At 40.3% G+C, this 18327-nt stretch overlaps 1 protein-coding gene across 1 annotated transcript; it reads right to left on the bottom strand.

Moving 5' to 3' along the window:
• Positions 1–1081: 1081 nt before the first annotated feature.
• asmt (acetylserotonin O-methyltransferase) lies at positions 1082–18315 on the bottom strand. Its single transcript, XM_022740389.1, has 8 exons — positions 17345–18315; positions 16229–16403; positions 15821–15950; positions 14205–14273; positions 10084–10202; positions 4641–4781; positions 2267–2389; positions 1082–1299 (listed from the first exon to the last, which is right to left on the bottom strand). The coding sequence occupies exons 1-8, from the start codon at positions 17444–17446 to the stop codon at positions 1082–1084; spliced, it is 1077 nt and encodes a 358-aa protein (XP_022596110.1). The 5' UTR covers positions 17447–18315.
• Between the last annotated feature and the right edge of the window lie 12 nt (positions 18316–18327).

Genomic DNA, 18327 nt, shown 5'->3' with positions numbered 1-18327 from the left:
TCTCACGATAGATGCTGCATAACAATAGCAGCCCTGCATATAGTTACATCAAGTGTCATGTTCACCAAGTTTGAGAGCGTTCCCGGAGGTGAACTCATCAGGAAGTTCCAAGAATTAAGCGAAATTCACCAAAACACTGACAAAACAGTGAGTTAGTGAGATGAGAGGGTGCGCGGATGACGATGACCTTGTTAGACATCATTTACCAACACCTCCCACTCAAACAAGTAACAACATTACACAAATAATGAGACGGAACTGCAACATTTGGCAGCTGGCAAGACGCAGCAGTGATGTTGTTATCACACAAAACGATGAGACCTGCAACCGGCTTGTACTGCAGTATTGTGTTTCTTCCCCCGTCAGATGTGTTCACCATGCAAACTATCAAAATATCATTCGGTACCAGGTTTCCTTTTTGTTTGGTCACAGTCTATTAAACCACCACATTTAATCAGGTTTGCCAATATGGGCCGGTAATCATACTAACTGGTCAGTCATAAGTCATATTTGACACTTCCTAATTGTTTTCAAAACAAAACCATCCATTTCTCTGATTATGAAACACTATTAGAAAAGCCTACTGCCTCCTGATTCTGTTGTTTAGCGAGAATACACATTGCACGTTACTTTGAGTTGTTGTTTGTGGACTAACATTGTTCATGATAGCTGAGCAGGTCTTGTTACTTTATAAAGTGTAGGACACAGTCTTGGATCCATTACAAACTGATGTTTTCAGGCCAAGCATTACTCAAACCCAAACCCATCACATCAGGTTTCCAAAAAAACCAAATATGCGAAATACAGGGAACCTGGATAAGAACTGAGTGGTCATAAAAACGGGCCTTGTATTTGAATGTTTTACACCCATTTTAGTTTCATAGAGTTTAAACAAGATGATAAAGAATACGATTTTGTCAGGTTATGTGAAAAAGTGTTTTTGTCTTTTTAAATTTTTTTTTGAAGAACCTTCAGCTACAATTAAAACAAATCCTAAAGGAATACACAAATAGTAACACAGTGTTTTCATGTGGTGTGATCTTTCAGCCCCGGTACACGAGTAGCCACGAGGTTTTTGATCTTACATCTCTTTGTGTCCCAGCACAGCGTCGTAAATCTTCCCAGTGAGGTGGTGCTGGATGTTGGTGAAGCCGGCAGCAGCAAGCAGGGCGGCGTACTGGGCGGCAGTCCTCTCCCTGCCCTCCGTCTGCACCAGCATGTTGAGGGAGTAGAGCTGCACTGTTAGCGGGCCGGAGCCGTCCTCATGGAGCAACGCCTCCACCAGCAACACAGCGCCTCCTACAGAATCAACCAAAACGTCAGCTTTGTTTGTTTATTTCTTTTGGTCTGTCTCTTTTGTCATTTTCTTCTCTTTCTTTGTTTCCGTCTCTTCTTCTATAATTGACAGGTCTCCTGGCAAAAGCCTTGCCAGCTAAGTAGTAAGTCTTTACTTTGAATGCTCAACTACTTAATTTCATTTAGTTATTTTGAAACAGTAATGCAATCACGGTAGCATTAATGTTTACGCTTATGACTTCACTGTTGAGCTTCCTATCGACCTTTTCCACTGCTGACATTTTGCACAATAGAATTTTCAAACACAGGTGAAACTCATACCATTGTTGATTGCTGCATTGCAGTAATTAATGTCATTAGTTTCACCTGTGTGAATCCTGCCACATCAAAATGTCTGTTGTGAAAAAGGCCTTTTCTGTGACTCCACTGAGAAGTAGGTTGTATTCACCGTCAAGTAAAACTAGGCTTCCCTACTTTCTTTATGTCTTTGTCTTTCTTCCTTGCTCTCTTGGACACACACGCACGCACGTACACACACACACACATACACACACACACACACAGATACACAGGCAAAAACACATGAGAGGGTTTTCTGCCTCCTGATAATGTCTGCTGCTTGTGTGTGTGTGTGTGTGTGTGCACGCGTGTGTGCTTGTGTGTGCATGTGCGTGTATGTGTGTCTTTGATCAAAGTCAGAAGGACAGATTCTTCTGGGATCAGCTGCATTGTGGGATACAATCTGCCATCTCATTTCAAGCAGGAGAAAAAGTACTCATCCCTTTCACACTCAAAGACACACACACACACACACACACACACACATACACACACACACACACACACATACACACACACACACACACACATACACACACACACACACACACATACACACACACACACACACACATACACACACACACACACACACATACACACACACACACACACACACACACACACAGACCTGGATTGCAGGCTTTGTAGATTCTACTAAGTAGCTCTATGCAGCGTTCGTCTGTCCAGTCGTGTAGGATTCTGGCAAGGATGTAGAGGTCAGCCTCTGGCAGGGGGTCTTTGAAGAAGTCTCCTAACATAACACGCACACACACATAAACACACGTACACACACATCCACATGCACAATTCAAATGCACTGTATTTGTAAGATGATGCTATATTTGATTTAATAATTTTTTTTAATTCTGCTGACGGGCCCTCTAGTAATAAGGCAACGACTCTATTAGTGGTTTACATACTCAAACATAATTACTACAAAGGGGTGATGCCTGCTGCAATCAAATTATGTCAAATGCATCTGACCTAACAGCTGATTGCAGCATATTTTGAGCTGCCGTCTAACATTCAGTGATAGACTAGTTATCAGGGAAAAGACATGATTTGGGGATTTTTGGTTACAAGTGGTTTGTTTAACTTGTTTAATTAATGATAATTAATAAACAACACTGCTGTTATTTATTAACAGTGGATAAACAGTAATGGTAAAATTAAGAAAAATGTATAAAATACATTTGTATCCAATTCCATGTGCTTGTTGTCCATCATAACCATGACTGCAAGTTAATATGAAATAAACTTCACAGAGGTATCCATTCATCAAAATAAAATAAAAAAAGAAATGAAAAAAGAAATAAAAGAACCAGACTCAAAATCAGTACATTTCATTTTTTTGTGTTACTGTTACTGTTTGTGCTATGTTACTGTTCCTGTGGCGTTCAACACCGTTGTGGGTATGAGAACAGCAGGAGAGGCAGGAATTGATTTTGGCTCTGGGTTTTCAAGACTGCAGGCCACTGTGAACTTTTCTTTTTTTCCACATGAGCTGCTGTATGGAGACCCAACACAACAAGAGAAGCGCGAGGCATCAGTTCACAGCTTTCTACGAAATATTTTTAAATCCAACAGCAACAGATCAGTGGGAGAACGGAACCACACTGGTGACAACATCAAGGGTGTCTTATTCTCCCTTCATTTTCAGAACAGATCCAAACATGATTGTAGTGTGTATTGACAAAAAACGCTGAGTGCACAGTAATGATGGACAATGGAGACTTGCACACCTCATACACTGAATTTAATATCTTTAAAAGATGTTTTGCAGACTCACTTGCCTATCTAAAGAAATGTTTTTGTTTGATTTTAAGCAGAAAGACTGTTACAATGCCAAAACCAAAATTCAACTGAGATTTAAATGTTACGCGTCTACTACTGCATCTCAGTTACCTGTCAGTTGCTTTTACTTTGGAATTTTGTTCAATGTATCAGTGTCCGACTAACACTGGGTTTTTGAGGCGATTCTGATACAAACATTTGGGAGTTTCAAAAATCTGATAACAATATAGTGTATCAGCCAAGAAACAAACAAAAGCATAAACATTCTTTTTTTTAAATAACAAAAAAAAAAGGCTCAGCAATTTCCTGAAGCAGCAGGGCATGTTTAGTTTCTAGCCAGCTTTGCTCAAACATGACTAAATTCTGCATATGGTGGGGACTATTTTCAGCAATGGATGTGGTGCACTAGTGAGTATTTATGGCACCATGGAGTTTGTGAAGTACAGTGTGTGTGTGTGTGTGTGTGTTCACAGTGATAAAAGAACATGTTACCCAGGGCAATGGTGCGGCTCATTAATGTGTTTTTAATTCATTAGTTTTTGAAGGACAGAGTCACCGGGTCTATGGCACAGAGGAATACATTATATCACACTTTTGCTACACAGGCACCATGTTGTTAATCCTCTCAAGTTGAAAGGTCACCTAACTTCACCGTCGCTTTCTGTGAACTGGTACATGCCAGCTTTGCTTATGTAATTAGCAAGTTAAAAAAAATAGACATAACATGGATACTAATCAATTCTGAGAAGATTCAGTCAATTTTTTTTTCTGTGAATGTTTTTTGACATAGATCCGTTTTTACAAAGCTTATTGAAAATTTTATTCTGGGAAAGACTAGAAGACTGCAGGTATTACTGTTTTTATATATAGTATTAGTAGGTGTGTGTGTGTGTGTGTGTGTGTGTGTATGTAAATCTGTTTACACTACATACATTATGAGGACTTGTCTTTGTTAAAAAACAAGTCCCCATAACATATATTATTAGATTTTAAGGTGAAGACACGTTTTGAGGTTAAGGTTAGGGTTAAACAAGTAGTAGTTATGGTTAAGGTTAGAGTTAATCTCTCGGAAATTAATAAAAGTCAATGTAATGTCTTCTGAAGTCATCAAGACGCAATTCTGTGTGTGCGTGTGGAACTGCACTTGAACTGGCTGTATACGATTACGACAAATGTCAAGTGATTTCACCAAGTCGTAATGACGTTACCTTGGTGGAAGCTTATCCTCTGGTCAGCCTCGCTGACAAAGTGTTCCCTCGACATACGCACCACCTTGGGGAGGTCAAAGATCGTCACAGTGCATTCTGGGTAGGCTGACGTGCACTGCTTGGCTAATGCTCCACTGCAGCCTGGAGAGTGAGGGAGCGTGTGTGAGAGAGAGAGTTACTTTTAGTTACGGCACAATGAATACACAAAGTCTTTATTAACAAGGTCGTGGATCACTCACTCTCTCTCTCTCACACACACACGCACACGCACGCACGCACACGGACACACACACACACGCAGAGAGTCACACAAGCGTAACAGATGCTTTCAGGTATGTACCCATTATTTATTTGCATGATTTGTATTCAGTTGTATGTGGCGGCTTTGGGAATATGGTTCATCTAACATTCATGCCAATAAGCCAGAGTGAATTGAGCTGAATGTAAAGTGACAGAGAGAAAGACGCTTGATATAGAAACAGAGCAGAGCTGCTGTCTAGGAATCCTAGTAAGGGAATACAATCTAAGGAAAAGCAAACACAAACATACAGGACACACACACACACACACACAGACAATTTGATTATCTGGCTAAAACAGATTTCATGTGCATTCAAATATGAACCCTTACTTTGTAATGCATTTGAAAATCCTTGTTTTTAGCCATGGTAACATTATGGCTCAAAGGATGGTAAAGTCGGCCTGTACATCAGGCAGTCAGGGCACTACTTCGGTCTAGACTGAAACATCTTGACAAAATTTAGATTTTTCCAGCCTCAGCTGCACCTTGCTTTCACTGCAAATCAGCAAATCTCACCATGATAAAATACTAAACTAAAATGGTGAACGTGGGAAACATTATACCTGCTATGCATCAACATGCTAGCATTATCATTGTGCACATGATAGCATTCTGATATTAGCATTTAGTTCAGCCTTACAGCGCCGCTAGCATGGCCATAGACTGCTGCTTTTGTCCTGCTTACTTTTCCTCATAGAGAGAACTGTAACTTTTTGTAGGGTAGAGGTCAGACCCGATGATGTGAGTGGAAAATAAGGCATTGAAATGAGCATGAGAACTCACACACACACACACACACGCAAAGGCGGAAACTGGGATTTAATGTAAAAATATGAAACTTTTGACTTGATCCCTTGGCAGCATTATTATCATCGTTTATGCTTCATGTAGCAAAGTGAATTTAAAACAGAGAGAGACAGAGAAAGTGACGGATAGTGATAGAGAGAGAAAAAAAAGAGACTGGGAAAAAGAGGGTTTTAGATGAAGAATGTATAAATGGGATAGAGTAATGGAGAGGCAGTGAGGTGGAATACAGGATCAAAGGATCTCACTTTGACAAACCTACAAAGCCAGCCACAGTTGGACTGGTGTGTTTGTGTGTGTGTGTTTAGAGGGCAAACTGTCTAGCCCTGCAGTGCCTTCCTCCTAACATGACCTGCTGCTACTTTATCAGTCTATATTCTCTCTCTCTCTCACTCACTCACACACTCACACACTCACACTCACACACTCACACACTCACACACTCACACTCTCTCACACACACACACACACACACACACACACACACACACACACACACACCTTGGCTCTCACATCAAACAGAGGTCAGCAGAGGATAAAAATCAAAGAGCAGCAAGGAGGAACAAAACCAAACACAACACGCTGCACAAGACCCCGAGCTTACCTGGCTGCCTCAGTTTGTTAATGAAAGCCTTTGATGGGAGGTTTGTGATTGCTACTGTTGTATCATTGTTATGTTTTCTTCTCTCTCTCTTTTTTTTTAATGTTTTTTCATTCTACGTACTTTGTCTGCATGTTATCTGATACGCATTTACTCCACTGTGGAGAGGAACCACTGATGACGCCTCAACATGGCGGCCACTCAGTCTGTGAAAAACGTCTCTATTAAGTCTTCTGTGGCTGTAGTGGGAGCTTTCTAAAGTCTGAGAAAATAATCCCTGATGATGTTTTCAGGGTTATCTCAGCTTGGAGACCTCAAGAATTTTTTAACAGCAACATTTACCACAGGGGAGTAAACACCAGTTTAATAACACTAATCATAATAATGATAATGAACATTTTTTAATCTGCCCCTTGCAGGTCCCCCAACTTTATGGAGCTGAGATACTAAAACACTGGATTATCTCACTAAAGACACAATAGTCCAATGTTAACAAAATGTTCATCCCACCTCCACACAGTCAGAACCTGCTCTGATTATCAAACTGAACGGCAGGTCTTTAAATACATGGACAGCATCTTTTAACATTTGATCAATAGTTTAACTGTCTGTGTTTAAAATACATAGCAACATGAGGGAAATAGCTGTTTAGGTTAAAAAAAAAAAAAACATGACGCTTCAGAACCGCAAATATCGTCAGAGTAGCTGTAACCTTTAAGCTCATTATATATTTTTAAACATGTACCACTGAAATGTTTGTTAAATGTCACATTAAAATAAATGTAGATGCTTCGCACAGGCAGCCAGCACAGAGCAAACCACCTTCATTAAATAAATGATATACAGTATACTCTGAATGTGGACTTGTACCTGAATTGGATTCACATCAGCCAGTTGGCAGCTAGTTGGACAGTCATACATACAAACAGACTGGACACCTGAGCAGCAGGTGTGTATAGACACAACAGATGCTGTGTGAGAGACAAAGTATTAATGGGACACTGCAGTCACGCCCTTCACACTCCTGCTGTCCACTTGTACACTCTTTTTTTTTTTTGGTGATGCACCTTCATGCATAAACATGAACACACAACACCATGCTGAGAAAGTCACAGAGAGAAGAAAAGAAAAGACAGGAAGGCTGTCCAGGGTGTGTGTGCATGTATTCACACATTTGTATGTGCTTTAGTGTGCTTTTCAGTGGCTTCACAGCTCCCCTGTGTGGTCAGCTGAGGTGTCACACACGGGACGTTTAAGTGAAAATGACAGCTGATAAAACACATGTATTTTCTTGGCCTTTGTTTGTTGACACACTTTCTGTTATCTTTCTTTCAGTCTGGTTAGAGTGGGTTTTAAATGCCTCTAAGCTGATTTAACACAGTGGGACTTCTCCAAATCATAAAATACTGGATTTTCATGGAGAATGTGTTGGATCATTTCAACTTGATTATCACTGAGCATAAGTCTCGTGTGGACAGAGCGACGGACGAAACGTTTGTTTTGAAATGTTTACATCACTGCTACATTGTCATTCATCATATGCTAGTTTTGACCGGTTGAGGAGCACAGGAGCGGAGACAGGGTTCAGCTCTCACTTCAGCTGAGAACACAGGATGAGACAAAATGAGAAAGCACAGATAACATTTCTCATACTAAAGCCCCCCCCCCGCCCCCCCCCCCCCCCCCCTATTTTCATATCATGAACGTTTTCAGCAGGAGATGAAAACTCTTATGACACTGGAAGATTAATTTCTACGTTCTCATATTCGTTTTCATCCTCTCTTTTTGATCCTGCTCTGTTCTTGGCTTGTCTCTACATTTCTTGGAAGCTCTTGCTGCACATTGTGGAGTTCATATTGTGTTTGTTCTTTCCGTTTTTTTCCCTCACATTGGTATCATTGTGTTATTTGTTCTCAGCGTAAAGCATTTTGTCAGGAACATGCTGTTCAAAGACATTTTACAAATAAATCTGACTTGACAAAGCAGAACACACAGAGAAAAGTGACGAAAGCTGACTTTTTACCTTCACGTATCCACAGAACACTTTTTACCACCCAACACTGGCCCCATCTTATATCACAGACCTTATTCTCTGGCACTCAGCTCCTAGGTCTTTTAGATCTGACAACAAATCTCTCCCGCGACTCAAACTAAAAGGTGACAGAGGTTTTGCAGTTGCTGCTCCATGATTGTGGAACTAGCTGCTCTTAGAAATTAGATGTGCTCCCTCCATCTTTTTAAATCTAGGCTAAAGACACATCTTTATTCACTGGTCTTTTTGGCCCACTCATCTTTTATCTGTTGTAATGTCTATAACTCTGTATTAGTCCCTGGTTGGTAATTGGTGTCGTTAGTATGCTTCTCTTTGAGTTTTTACTTTATATTTAAATGTCCTTTGTGGAGCACTTCGGTCAGCTTAAGCTGTGTTTAAATGTGTTTCAGAAATAAACTTTGGCAGGAGACTGCCATTAAAGCTTCACATTCCTACATTTTACACTCACAGAGCTGTTCACTTCAACCTGTCTTGAATGCTACATTAGTCTGCAGCAAATTAGAGCTACATGTTTCTGGTGATAGGGCATTAACATCAAGATCAGGCTGTGCAAAAAAATCAAACAAAGCCAATTAGAAATATTAATACAAACTTATAGCAAAACACCGTTTTCACATTGTGAGGATTGTGAGGACACTGAAATGTCACACCAATAAGAAAACAGGTAAATTTCTTTATCCACCTCTCTTGGCTGTCATACTACAAAATGACATGTTCGATAAGACGGTTAGACAGACATTGCTTGGTGTTAGCAAGTTCGGTCGCTGCTCTGCCACTTCTGACTCCCTGCTTTCAGAGTAGAAGAGCACATAGTTCAAGTGTTCTTATAGACGACTTTCTGTGCCAGCTTTCAAACGCATAAGCAGAGTATAAACGGAGAGAATAATGTGCATCTTTAAATTCATCCACATTCTTGGGGCCAGGACATGAGGTTAAAACAACAGAAAGCAGATATTATTTAGACTTTGATTTTCTTGTTAGACGTTCATACCTCATGGGACAAGAATTCAACTGAAACCCAGACATTAAAAAAATTGTGAATGTCCTAGCAGCTTGTTAGTGGGTGATCCGCCACACCCTCTCGGTGGCGGCAGAACTGTGGGACTTTATCAAAATATTTTTTAACAATTTAATGACAATATCGAGGATGATGACAATAATTGGCCAATACTTGATATTTAGTGACAAAGTAAATGTTGACCTTACGTGTCTTTAAACTTATCCAAACATACACATATATATGTTCAGTGTTGTAAGAAAATGTAAATGAAAATGTGTATTTATGTACTGTAAACTGTTTTTCTCAAAGACACACAGTAATGTAACAGTGACAAAGTGGCTGGATATCAAGGGAAACTCCAGGTGGAGGTGACTTTGAGAGTATCGAGTGTTGTGATGGTTGACTGATTTATAAAGAGACAGTAACTAGCAGAGGCCGGGGGCAAGTCTTATAAAGGTCACAGTTGACAGTGTGTGTTGTGCTTTTTTTTTTTTTTTGCACACACACACCACACTGTACTGTATAAATATGTGTGTGGCTAGGCCAGCTGTCACTCAGTTAGCATGACACAAACAATTTTAAATGTTAATGACTGTGAACCCACAACCTTATGGAAATTAGATATGATGACTTGATAAACACACACACATGCACACATGCACACACACACACACACACACTTACCTCCAAGGTCGCAAATGACCTTGAAAGGCGAAAGGTCAAAGGCCGTGATCACGTCTTCACCACAGATGTTCCAAATGGAGTTCATTAACTGCATAAATTTCACCATCTCCTCATCAGACCTACACACACACACACACACACACACACACACACACACACACACACACACGCACACACACACACACAAAGAAAAAATAGCAAGTCTTCTTTTTATTATGTCCTCTCTTTCATATATGTCTTTCTGTATTGAGGCTTGTAAGTTGTAAGCAGACAAACAAACTCACATGCACACGCACACAAACGTGTCGCCACAGGAAACTTTGTATACAAGGGGAGGTGTGTGTGTGTGCGAGAGAGAGAGAGAGAGAGAGAGAGAGAGAGAGAGACAGACAGGGTGCAACAGAATAGAATAGCCTGTGGTGACTGCTGCTGCTCTGAGGAATCTCCACCTCATCAACCAGCACTCTGCCCAGCCATGACGGCTCTCTCACTCACACACACACATACACACACACACACACACACACACACACACACACACACACACACACACACACACACACACACACACACACACACACACACACACACTCTCTCTCTCTCTCTCTCTCTCTCTGAGCATCCTCTGTTCTGTAACACAAGAATTGGTTTATCCAAACTTCTCTTCCCTGTAGCAAACCAATCAGCCTTCTTATGCATGAGCCAACTTCAGATGGCACACTGACCTCCAGAAGGACTTTGAAAGTGACTCATTGTTGCAGCTTCAGACTCTGATTACATTGGAAGTGAAAAGATGAAATGACTGTGAGGCCAAACGGCAGACTGTCAGCTTCAATTTTGAGAACATTTTAAACACATGTATCGAATGCCCCCAACGACAACATCTGCAGCTCTTTTTTACCACGATGGAGTAAATTTGCGTGCACACTATTTCATCCTGTCTCCATTCACATTGAGGAAAATAGGCTTAGCCGGCCTATCTTTGTCCTTGTATACATCATTATAACATCACGTGGTTTATGATTTGGCACAGACATGTCCTCAACATCGCTGCAGGTCTCTGTCATTTCTCTACTGACTCAGTTACTGTTTGGTCCATGGCTGCCTGATCACTGTTCTGTGTTTTACTGCTGTCTTGTTGCTTTGGCTTCCCTGTCTTCTAAGCAGTGATAATAGAAAAGAGTCACTTAACTCATTAAACATTCAGAGTGCTGCTGAGAAAAAGTAAGTGAACCCTTGGTTTTAATAACTGGTCGACGCTCCTTTGGCAGCAATAACCTCAAACAAGCTTCCAGTAGCTGCTGATCAGACCTGCACAACGTTCAGGAAGAATTTTGGACCTTTCTTCCAACAGAACTGCTCCATCTCAGCAATATTCTCAGGATGTCTGGTGTGAACAACTCTTCAGGTCATTTCACAGCATCTGTACTGGGTTAAGGTCTGGGCTCTGACTGGGCCAATGCAACATTCATTCTGTAGTTTTCCCAAGTAGTGTTGTGGAGTGTCAAGCTTCTCTTTGGCAAACTTCGGGTGTGCAGTGATTTTTTTTTTTATTTTATTTTTTTTTATAGAGAGAGCAGTGGCTTCCTCTATTCCTGCCACAGACATTATGCTCCATTCAACCATGCAACATGATTTGCATATGGTAGACTCATGAACACTTTCAGCTTCATACAAATCAACAATTCTTGACACTGAGTCTTCTGAGATCTCCTTTTTCTGAGACACGTTTCACATCAGCAGATGCTTTTTGTGAATGTCAAACTCAAAATGTTTTTTTTATAAGTCAAAGATAGCTGTAACCTGCACATCCAATCTGGTTTCATTGATGGGGCTCTAGTTTTGATAACTCCTGACCTTTGTTAATGTCATTAGCCAAGGGCTTCACATACTTTATCCAACTTACACTGTGGATATATGAATGATCTATTCAATATGGACAAAAACAATACAATGATTTTTATGCCTCAGTTTCCATCTGTCCCATTCTCATGAACAAGATATCTCAGTAACACATTGAGGGAATTTCTTCAAATTTGGCACAAATGCTCACTTGGACTCAAGGATGAACTGATTAGATTTAGGTGGTCAAAGGTCAAGGTCACTGTGACCTCATTAAACACATTATTGGCCATAACGCAAGAATTTATACGCTAATTATTAATAACTGTAACTGACCATATTTTGGTCATATTTTGGGACAAATTTGAGATAAATTTATACTTAAGTGCAGGTAATTCCAAAGGGTTCACTTAGTTTTTCCTACCACTGTAGTACAAAATCTTAATTAAAAATTGCTCCCTCTGCTTTTTATTCGTTTGTAGGAGAATCCCAGGCAATTCCAAGCAAAAGCTTTCAGCCCACTCACTGGTCAGTGTCCCTGGCTCAGATCTGTGTTGTGTGTGGTGGCCTGCAGTGCTGTCTACCACAGTGTCTTTTATGGTAGTACCACTGTGGGCACTAAAGTTGTAAATTCTGAACATATTTGTGTCTGTATTTACAAAAGGCAGTAGATATAAAAAATGCTGTTTTATGGATGAATCTTTTATCATTTTCTGTTAGCATAAAAAGTACACTAATTGCCAAAATAATCAATAAACAATTCACGCTTTACAGCTTTATGATAACCAAGGTGACCAGATGACCAGATGACCAGAATAAAGGTTTAATCAGACATCTATAAATGTTCATCTGTAGGATTAAAAATGTGTTACTATGCAATGTCTTGAGTAAGTGTGAAATCTCAAAACCTCTCTCAATCCATTCCCTCTTTCCAGTTTTCCCTCCAAATCCTTTCTTCTTTCTCGAGTATGAGAATTCAAGCTGTAGATGGGACTGGGCTGTGAATTATTCAGGTGCAGTACATGGCTGGTTAAATGGCGATGAGTAAACAGGAGTCTGAGTCATCCAGCGAGCTACGGCTCATCCCACTTCTGCTACAGCGCTCCAAGAATGCAGTGAATGACTTCAGTGGTTGTTTCCCCTTGCTAATTTACCCACAGTATTCACAGGGGAAATCAGCGGGGACAAACAACTGCTTCCCCACATTAAATCAATTGTGCGCAGGTGCTGAATTTTTTCTTGTAGGGTATTTTCATTTTCAATCAATTAAAACTGAATTGCAAATTCATTTGCACGAGGGTATGTGACATTATGTGTGCATGGTTCGTATTCTGAATATTCTCATTTTGCATGCATCATTTTTTAATGAGGCGGTTTCTGTGAGATCAGCAGCTGCTTTTCGAAAGAACATGAGAACAAAAATTTAAATGGCAAATACAGAAATACAGCAATATATGCACAAGTCTGAGCTACAAGCAACATACAAAAACCTAGATTGCATGAAATGTCAAAATCCAGAGACAACAAAATGTATGGTAGATTACATCCACCTCACATCTACTGAAGGAGTGCATTTTCAAATTTGAAAATATGCACACTGTTATCGGTACATTTCATTTTATTATTACAATGTAAAGCAGTAATGAAAATGTGCACTTCAACATCTGTTTCATCTTCCATTCTCCTTCCATCAGTGTACAAAGGTTTGCAAATCATGCCATGATGAGAACAATGAGGGAGGGTGTTTTAGCAAGTTACTCCACCGTGTTTCAGTGTTTTACAGTGCAGGGCCTCAGGCAGGCCGATCAAAATCTATTAGCAAACAAAGTGTGAAACTTTGAGTGTGTGACCCCTGAAAACTGCTGACCAGCAGATCAGTGAAGCGTTAAAACTGTGGGCACTAGATACTATAAACACACGAGACCTCAAGGACAATGGCAGATGTAGTCTCTCTCTCTCTCTGCCCCAAGCTTCCTCACATCACTGCCCACATCCTTCCTCTCTCTCTCTCTCTCTCTCTCTCTCTCTCTCTCTCTCTCTCTCTCTCTCTCACACACATCCCCTGCCTCCTAATGAATCCCACAAGTCAGTTTTTTTTTAGTTGGGAAGAGAGAAAAGAGTGACAGGCCAGCTTAAGATAGAGACAGGGATGGAATGTGAATGAGAAAGAGCGTGTTTCATCTTGTGTGTGCGTGTGTGTGTATGCGTGTGTGCGTGTGTGTGTGCGTGTGTGTGCATGTGTGTGCGTGCATGCGTGTCTTAAACAAAGAGTTTCTTACCTGTAGAGAGCTTCAAACAGGTCCTTAGAGCTGACTCCAAAAGCCTTTTCATACTGGTTTCTTCCCTCTCTAGGACATGAAAAAATATACACTGAATTAGTGACAACCACATGATATGGTGCTAAATGCATATTCTATATGGCTTGTTCACTCCTTGCATTTGTTAAGCAAGTGAACAAAATCTCTGATGTAGGTATTGATGATCTTACTTCAAATTAAAATTTGCTTCAGCTTCATCTCACAGTCACGGTTGAGCAAGACGGCATCAATAATATCTAGTGTTTTAAACATGAATTCACAATCATGTTCTGTCTAATTAGATACACAAAACACTTTCCTATTGTGCGCTAACTTGCACAAATAAATTGATAATTTAGATTGAATGCCTTTATCCTTTAGACATCACCTTTACTGATGTCTCTTTTTCAGTCAGTCCCACAGATGGACTCTACTTGTCAGCCACAGTGAATCCAGTCTTGCTTTCTTAGAGCTGCTGGCCGTCCTCCCTCAGACATAACAATGAGACTAAAATCCATCTTGAGACACTGTTCAAACAGAAAAGGAGGAACCTGAATCCACATCCTCAGGCTACGAATCACACCTGCAGTCCACACCTCCTCACTGCCGAACTGTGTGTGATTCTACTCTTAGCTGGTTCACTTAACCAAATAATATCAGTTCTTTTGCTGTAGCATTGTCTTTTTAACCTTGAACAGTTTTCTCAGCAGTGTTTTGTTTATTGTTGCTTTTGGTTTACCTCCCCTTGCAGCATTTTGTGTCTCCAAGTTATTTATTTATTTATTTTTTTTTATTGTATTTTTGTGACTAACAGATGCTCTAACAAAAAATAATCTTAAACTCTAAACTGTATGGGCCTGCAGGCAAACAAGCAAGAACAAATACAATTTACCAACAGAGGAACCAGTATAATCTGTCAAATTAGCAAGGTCTGTTAACTATTACAAGAAGCACTGTAGGCAATTTGAAAGAAAACACCATTCTTTTTGAAAACACTCCAGCTATTAATGTAACTGGTAAATATCTCTTGGCAACTCATGATTAGGGGGAAGACATCATTTTCTCAGACTTCTTAATCAACAATTTTTATAACTGAATTGTTCACGTCGTTCGTTAATGTCAAAATGTTCTGAAATGTAAAGATCTGTTTTTTATATCATTAATTGATAAAAAAAACGAATTTGTGCTTTGGTTTGTACTTTGGAAAAAAACATTTTTCACTATTTTCTTAGATTATGTAGAACAAAGATTGAATATATTATTTGAAACAATAATCAACAGATTAATAGATGTTTGTTGTAGCTGTAGTCTGACATCATCAACAAGGGAAAAGGTAAAAATGTACTAATATAAAAGCACTGCAATGTCACTCACAACTATCATTAAGTGCACACAAGTGTTGATCTGAAACATTCAAAGTATTCAGAAAATTTCAATCATGAAATTGTTTGATGCCATTAAACATAAAAAAAAGAAGTCATTTGTAACAACCTGCTGGGACCAGGATTGCATCTCGCCATGAATACTAAATAAATTCTTTCTAGTGTGAAATGTTTCCAAACTGCAGGCAGGGATCTGGCTGTGCTCTGTGTACTGACCTGACAGCATCAGTCAGGTAGTGCCAGCAGAGGTAGATGGTTCTGGAGTTGTACTGGATGGACTGGAAGAGAGATAATGGACTGGAACGCGTCAGGTAGACACTGGCCTGCTCTGTGTTACTGTAAAACACTGAAACAGATGGTGGGAGAGGTGAAGCAGGAGAGACACAGGAGGAGAGTGACTGTGAATGAATGACTGCAGATGTTTCACAGAGACAGACAGACAGACAGGACAGATGGAGGAGGTGTGCACAGGAGAGGTGCAGCAATCTGTATCTATAAGAATCTATAATGTAATTACTTTCTAACATGTGACAAGTGGACAAAATGAAATGAAAACATTGAAACAAAATGTAAGAACACTATCAGGGTTCAGACTTTGCAACTTGCGCGTATGTGTATGCTGACCTCGTCCTTGGTCCTGCTGCGTGTTGAGCAACTGCAGGCCTGTGCAGGCAGCCAGCAGTCTCTGTGTGCCATCCAGACTGGCACCCACCGCCTGACTGATCTCCTCTGCAGACAGGGGGCGCTCTGCACCCAGCAACACATCAAACACACCCAGCTCGCAGGACGCAAACACCGTCTGGGTCAGAGGGAGAGGAGACGCAGAGGCACGAAGAGTGGTGTAGAATCACAATAAAGTAGACAGTGTTCTATCTGCAGTGCCCCCTCACTTATTAAGTTCTATTGTTAGAAACTCATACCATTATATATTTATACTTATCAGGACATGGGCAGTAATGCCTTTAGTTATTTATTTCAACAAAAAGCACCACAGTTATGTGTCCACAGAAGATCATTTGCTTTGATGCAACACTTTATCATACACTGCTGAGTGACAGTAGGCTATCATTCACAGTGAAAGGATTAAAAACTCTATTATATGGCCTGTAAATACAAGGTTTTAATGAAACAAAACACAAGTGAATACAGTACAGTTGAAGGATGATGTGAGGTTTGATGTGATCCCTACAGCAGAATGCATTCACCAGTAACTCGTCTATTTGGACCATTACAGCTTTACTATACAGCATCTTTTACAATGTACGTGATGATTTTGTATGAACTCTGTAAAGAAATAGTAAATAAAAAGATCGGTAAACTGACAAAACAAAAATCAAAATAAAAACTTCGTTACTGCTACAGGATCAATTGCTCTAGTGAACTCTAAAGCCAAGGTAGGCCTTTTTTCACAGCAGGCATTTTGATGTCACAGAATGAAATGAACAGGTATAATAAATAATAAAAAAAATGAATGATAGCAGAATTCAATTTAGCTGCTTCAGTTGCAGGGTCCTGGTATTCTGCATGATGGCTCACTGTCATGGTTTACCTGGACACTTGAATAGAATGGGACCATTGCTAATGGCGTTTGTAACACCTGTGCTTTTTCAGCTATGACAAGTCAACATTTCTGCTGTGAAAAAGCTCTGTTGTGCCGGTAAGGTTAAAATGAGTACAGGTGCGCTAAAGGCCCATAAATGACCCGTGAAGGTTTGGCCACACACAGCATGTGCATGTTACCTTCGAGATAAGGAATCCTTCCATATACTCCAGTATTTTCCTGGGGTATGCGTCTGCAGCAGGTGTCCCCTCAGTTGAAGTCATCTCTTGACGTTCAGCCATGGCCAGGTTTTAGACAGGACACCCCAAAAACAATACTGAGTGTCGTGGTTCTCAGAGCTCTGCTACCTGTGAACTGAACTTCCCTTCAAGTCAGTCTCTTGAGACCCGTCAACAGGTGTATGTCTGAATGGCAGTGAGGACAAAAGCAGACTAAAGCTACAGAAAGTGCCCACCCAGCAGCAGCAGCAGCAGAACCAGTGAGAGTAGCAGTGGGCTAAGCTGATTACAGCCAGATAACCCAGATTAGAGCAGGGGTTCAGTCTGAGTTAGACAAAGAAACAACTCTGTGGCAATACACTGCTGCCTTGTTCATTATCACTCAGATGGAGACTTTCACTCATTCTCATACCAGAGTTTTCATGACCTCAAAACGTGGTCAACAATGTGGGACGGCCAAACCTTTGAGGGAATCTGTCCTGTAAAAGATGTGCTGCCCCTCTCCTCTCCATATGGTCTGATTGCACTTATGCTGAGAGACTAATGGTAGTTTCAAATCTAATGATACAGCCTGTCGCGTCACATGCCTTGATGGGATTACATAGACACTCATCAGTTTGACTATTCATCATTCATCCACACAGTTCATTAAACCAGAGGTGTACAGACAGGATACAGGTTGGAGTTGGGCAGGTTGTAACCTTGATCAAGGCTTTGGGGAAATAAGTTTATATATAGAGAGATAAAAATGGACATACGTTGCTCAGATCGTGGTACCAACAGCATTAAATCATGCAGGAGTGCATTTAAAAACACTGACAATAATCACTTTTGACACAGAGTTAAAATTAATCACAGTGGAGCATAATACAATTTTAAAGTTGAAAATTTAGGTGGCAGAAAGAAATCAGAAACCTAATACCTTTTTTTTTTTTTTTGATATT

The sequence above is a fragment of the Seriola dumerili genome, unplaced genomic scaffold, assembly GCF_002260705.1.
Source record: "Seriola dumerili isolate Sdu_G_001 unplaced genomic scaffold, Sdu_1.0 BDQW01000052.1, whole genome shotgun sequence".
NCBI lineage: Eukaryota > Metazoa > Chordata > Actinopteri > Carangiformes > Carangidae > Seriola > Seriola dumerili.
This window is presented reverse-complemented; position numbering and strand designations above follow the sequence as displayed.